Raw genomic sequence first — 5,921 nt, forward strand, 5'->3', positions numbered from 1 at the left:
AAAAAAAAAAAAAAAAAAGATTGGCGACACTATCAGCATCTGGTGGGAAGAAGCCAAGGATGCTGCTAAGGCCCCCGAAGTGCAAAGACAGGCCCCGCAATATGGAATCCTCTGGCTAAATGTCAGCAGTGTCACGTTTGAGAAATACTGCTAACCTCACAGAGCAGGGAGCGGGGATGCATAAGTTTGGGACAAACAGGGTGACATGACCATAGAGGAAGAAGGGAGGTGCTGGAAGGGGAGCAGGGGAACAAACACTGGACCCAGAGCAGACATAGCTGGTTCCACCGGTCAGCTGTGTGACTTTGTGCGTGTTAGCTCCCTAAGCTCCCTAAGCCTGTTAGCTCCCTAAGCCTGTTTCCTCATGCATACAAAGACCACAAGGATTGAGCCAGAAGGTAAATGTGGAAGAAACTAACACTGCGCCTTGACACCGCAGATGCTCAATAATGGAGGCGGGGGTGTGGAGGTGTAGGGTGGGGGTGCGGCTGTTCATTTCCCACAAGAGTTAACTCTGATTCTCAGAATTCCATTGCAGCTCTGGGAGCCATTTCTTCTTTTTCTCTCTCCAGACCCCAGGAGCCGCTCCGGAGCTTAGGTCAGGGCTAGGAACAGGGGCAGCATTGTACTTACCACTGTGGCTCTCCCCATCGCTGCTGAGATAGGGGTAATATTCATGCGTCTGGCGTTGGTACAGGTCCGTGTCATAGGGAACCAGGTCTTCTGATGGCTGCTGAAAGAGAAGGTGTCAGGGCCTGGACTGTGGTGTAGGACCTGGCAGGCATGCAGCCCCCCAGTGTGTTGGGTCCACTGCCACCACCCCCGGCTGAGTGGGCCATGTCAGCCCCCTAGCCCTCTCTGCTTACTGCTTGGACCTGGGACTGAAGGTGGGCAGGGGACCCAAGAGAGCTGAAAGGGGGTGATAGACCTTGGTGGGGGTCAGAGGTCAGAAGAAGACCAGGCCTCCCCCTGCTCAGCTACTCCTACACTTACACTCACACCGGTGTGTGGGGTTCCCACCCCATGCACCTGCCCTCTCCCGGTCACTGATGTACCTACAGTCCTCACATGTCCACAGGCTCCCCTTGACACACTTACACCCACAATCCCATGTATGGACTCTCACAGCCACCCCTACCCACCCACACAGGTGCACGCTCACACAAATATGCACACACACCATTGCACACTCACCCCCCTGGGCACTGGCAGAGTCACCCTGCCTGACACTTGTGTGGACACACTACATTCTAGTTATGATACACATGCTCACACCATGGCCTCCCACAGAGCCACTCATAGTCCATTTGCACACTCACCTACATAGCACGCATTCGTCCTGCTGTCAAAGTCCCCAGCCCTCCACTCTCCCACAGCCCCAGGCAGGTGCAGGGCCACCACAATGACTGTCCACACTGATGTTTATACAGAGGTCTCCTGGGAAGGCTTGGGGGGGCCAAGGGATGGAAGATCAAGACCCCTCTCACTCCCCCTCCTTACTCACCTCTGTCCTGTCTTCCCTACCCCCTCCTGCTCCTCCTCATGGTCCTCCTCCCCTCCCCTCCCCCTCCTTGTCCTCCTCCTCCTCCCTACTAGCACAGGCACAAGGACAAGCACACCCAGAGCCTTTCCAACAGTCACCAGGCCTCTCTCCCCACCCCCACATTGCGTGCCCAAGGATTGCACAACAGTGACTCTGGCCCTCGGGGCTTGGCTTGGGGACCAAGGCTGCCTGGGGAGCCCACCCTCCCTGGAGATACTGAGAGTAGCCCCTGGGGCTGAAGACAGAGGCTGAAGGGTCTAGGGCAGAAGCCCAAGAACATCTGCCACCTGTCCAGCTCCATCCGAAGTTCAAAGATTGGGAGGTGAAGGGTTAGAGACAGTGTGGCCAAGCCCCTGGACCAGTGGGTATCTTGAGACAGAATTGGCTGAACCTCTATCATCTCTGCCTATGCTGTCCCCCTTCCTGTCCCAGGTCGGGGAAGGGGGCTGGTTGGCAGTCCTGTCCGCATCTGGCCAAGCAGGACGCCAGGAACACAGACTGAGCCTGCCTCTCTGGGCTTCCAGGCAGCCTAGAGTCAGGCCCTGTGATGTCAACCCTGGGGGTCTCCAAAGCTCTAAGTCTGAGCTGGGCCAGGGGAAGGGAGCTGCCTCTAGTCTGGGAAAGCTGAGTCAGGAGGACAGGCCCTGCCGAGCCCTTCCCAGCAGCCCCAAACCCCCACCGCTGAGAGGGTATAGGGTGGGAAAAGGGAGAAAGGTCCTCTCAGAGGGACTCTGGTCTGACACCTGCCTAAAGCTGCAACTGTCACTGAAAGTGTGGAGCAGTTGCAATCTGTCCCAGCCTATTGACCTGCTCTTCCCTGGATCCCCTGGGGTTCCCTGCCCTTGTCTCAGCCTCAGTCCCCACCCTAACTCCAGTTCCATGTTCAGCCCAGGTCCTACCCCACCCCCCAATCTCAGTTCCAGCCTTCTCTCCTGCCCTGCCTCTCCCTGAACCCCAGCTCTGTTGCCAACCCTGATTGCAATGTCTCAGCTCCCGGCCCCTGCCCAGCCCCAGCCCTGGTGTCCTGGGGACCTATGGGCTCCCAGCCCAGACCCTTTTGGTCAACAAATATGTCCTCTGTGCCAGGTCTCAGACTGGGTACTGAGGACTCAGAGTTCCATCAGCTTAAGTCCCCAGGAGCCCCCAGGTCATGGACTAAGACCTCTGCCCATTGCCTCCTGTCCTCGACTCCTCCCCTAAGCCAGACCCCCATCTTCCTCTCCTCTACCTCTCTGCTACCACCTTCACCATCCTCAGCCCAGCACCCTACCCTGCAGCTCTGGCCTGCCACCCCAACCCCATCTATAAATAACTGTTTAGGCCCGACCGATCACAGCCCTGCTGTGGGCCCAGCCTGAAGCCCGCCAGGGCACACTCCGAGGAAGCCAATGGCCCCTTACTAGGTCTCAGGCCAGGAACTCCAGGGAGGAAACACTGACTTCCCACTGATAGCGAGCTGGGAGAGCAGCGGGTGGGCTGGTGAAATCATGGGCAGGCGGCCTGGTGGCCAAGGGCCACCGGTTTGGCTAGTGGAGGAGTCCCAGTACTCACAGGGGGGACGAGGGGAAACCCTTCCATTTTGCACGCCTGTAACATCCAGCTGAGTTCCGAGCCGGTCAGGTCCCCTGCCTCGGTGGGGGCCAGTGCGGAGCCCCTCAGGATGGGGTGCCCCGTTGGGGGGCTGGGCGGTTGCGGGGCGGGCGCAGGGCTCAGGCCTGCCCCCTGAGCTACAGGAGCCCTGGGTGAGCCCCCTCCCTTGACATTGCAGGGCCAGCGCAAGTTCCTGATTTTATCGAAGGGCCTGCCGCTGGGAGATAGTCCCCTTGGGGTGACATCACCGCCCTAGCCCGTTTGCATAAATCTCTTGCGCTACACCGGAAGTCTCTGGCCTGGCTGGGGCAGGTGGTGCTCAAGGGGCTGACCTGAGAAGCCATAGGGTTCCAGGCCCCCTGCCCAGAGGAAGCTGGGACTTAGAAGGGTGGCTTTGGGGGCTGGGCTGGGGAGGGAAGGTGGGAGGCCTTTGTTGCTTCCACACTCAGGGACCTACTGAATCTCCAATCCCTAACCCAACAAATGCCTGCTTCTCTTGAGATTGTCATGTGGCCACAGTCACCTCCTTGGGCTCAGAGCTGGGAGGGGTGGCCTCTTGGGGCCTCCATTTTCTGGAGTCAGCCTTGCTGGCTGAGAGTTCTGACCCAGTAGACTACCAGGCATGGCTCTCCCTGCACCCCACGGCCTGCTTCTCAGCTGGGGCCAGGCTCAGGGTAAGGTCTTCAACAGGGCTGCTCTCTTTCTTCCTCTGAGTCCCTTCACGTGGGCTTCTCTTCCACCACAGGAGGGTCCTGGGCTCTTATACCTGCCCCTTCAGCTTCCTGAGTACCACAGCTGCTTCCAAATCCCTAGGGCCTTGTTCCCAGCTCAAATTCCTCAGTTTCTCCACCCATTGCCAATGCCTGAATGTCAATCTGGTCTTCCTAGTTTACAATCCTTTGTTGTCTCATCATCCATTCATCTGTTTTTGCATCCATCTGTCCCTCCATCAAGTCTGCCATATATTCATCTGTCTATCCATTTATCCAGCTGTCCATTTGTTTGTCTATGAGCCAATTCATCTACCCACCCATCTGTTTATCTATTGATACTTGTCCATCTAGCCATCTACATGTCCATTTGCTGTCAATCCATCAGTCCATATTTCCATGAGCTTATGCACTATATATCCATCTATAAATATGATCATCCATTGGTTCATCTATCCGTCTACTCATTCATTCATTCATCTACCCATTCATTCATCTATCCATTCACCCATCTACCCATCCACTCATCCACCTATCCACTCATCCTTTCATCCACCTATCCATCTATCCACTCATCCATCTAACCATTTGTCCATCCATCCCCTTACCCATCCACTTACCACCTATCCATCCATCCATTCACTCATTCATTCATCTACCCGCCCATCCACCATGCATCCTCCCAATATTAACTGAGCTCCAGACTCTAAGCTCAGTGCTAAGAAAACAGAAAAACATTGTACAACATCTCTGCCTTCAGTGAGCTCCTGATCTAGTCTGGAAGGTGGAGGGATGAGTAGAGGTATTTTTTGTCCTGTCGATCCATTGGCTGCTTATGAGCAAGGAGACTCCACTCTGTTGGGAAAGAATTTCTTGAGCATCAGTTTCTTTCCCTATGTAATCTAACCCCTGCTTTGTGTTCCCTCCCCATTAAGACAAGCCTGGCTTCTTGACAGTGGATTCTCAGGTCCTCAAGTGTTTCTTTATTGGCAGCAAAGACCAGGGCTTCACAGCTCTGGGCCCACAATTAGCTCTGCTTCACTTCAATCTTAACTGAAATTTTGCATCTGCACTTTGGACTCTTCAGAGGTTCCAGGTCATAAGTCTTTAGGGCTCCCTAGGAACCTGACCAAGGTCCTTCCCCAAGAGGAGGAGAGATATAGGCTGGCTTGACATCAATCCATCCTTGCTCCCACGTCCCCAACAAGAAAGCCAATAAAAAGACTGAGCCCCAGTTAACTAGACTGGTGTGGGTGTTAAATACTCTAAAGAACCAAGCCCTGCCTGCTGTGTTCATTCATTCCTTCATTTGTTCATCATTGTCATGCTTTGGTTTGTTTGTGTGCTTATCTATCTACTCAGTCATTTAATCACTATCTCATTACTGTCTTCCATGTGCTAGGGGACAAACAGGAATGATGTATGCCTGGGGCCTCCAGCAGCGCACAGGTTCGTAGAGACACATAAACAGAGTATGGTTCTTTGTGGAGGGAGTACAAGAGGTGCTAGGTGCATTGGGGGAACAATTAACTTGGTCAGGGTCCTGGGTAGGGTAGCTTGGGGACAACATGCAAGAGAAAGGGCATGTCTGGCTGAGGAGTCAGCCTGAGCAAAGGAAGACAACAGGCAGCAGTGAGCCACCATCCTTGCAAAGCAGGACAAGAAGGCAAAGAGCCTATAGAGCCAGGCCCAGGAGCCTGGGATGCACACAGGGGTGATTGTGGAGGCTTGGCTGGTTATGAGCAGGGAGTGTGGCCCTTTCCCCTGCAGGTGCAGACAGGAGACCAGTTAGGCTTTGTTTTTTTTTTTTTGTTGTTTGTTTGTTTTTTAGAGACAGAGTCTCACTTTAGGGCCCTCGGTAGAGTGCCATGGTGTCACACAGCTCACAGCAACCCCCAACTCCTGGGCTTAGGTGATTCTCTTGCTTCAGCCTCCCGAGTAGCTGGGAGTACAGGAGCCCGCCATAATGCCTAGCTGTTTTCTGTTGCAGTTTGGCTGGGGCCGGGTTTGAACCCGCCACCCTCGGTATATGGAGCCGGCGTCCTACCCACTGAGCCACAGGTGCCGCACGACCAGTT

The 5,921-nt window shown here is 54.8% G+C and overlaps 1 protein-coding gene across 2 annotated transcripts in view; it reads right to left on the reverse strand.

Annotated features, from left to right (window-relative positions):
* SPI1 (Spi-1 proto-oncogene) overlaps nt 1-3,357 on the reverse strand; it is an 18,845-nt gene extending 15,488 nt beyond the window's left edge. Inside the window, exons 1-2 of one of the 2 annotated variants that reach the window (XM_012801284.2) lie at nt 3,095-3,357; nt 634-730 (exon numbers count right to left, since the gene is read on the reverse strand). In XM_012801284.2, coding sequence (XP_012656738.1) covers nt 634-730; nt 3,095-3,139 — 142 coding nt within the window. In that variant the 5' untranslated portion in view covers nt 3,140-3,357. Of the gene's footprint in view, nt 1-633; nt 734-3,094 lie in introns of both variants that reach the window. The other variant, XM_023509641.1, reaches the window with a different exon arrangement.
* Between the last annotated feature and the right edge of the window lie 2,564 nt (nt 3,358-5,921).

Source organism: Otolemur garnettii, unplaced genomic scaffold (genome assembly GCF_000181295.1).
Source record: "Otolemur garnettii isolate 467f Iridium unplaced genomic scaffold, OtoGar3 scaffold00001, whole genome shotgun sequence".
Lineage (NCBI taxonomy): Eukaryota > Metazoa > Chordata > Mammalia > Primates > Galagidae > Otolemur > Otolemur garnettii.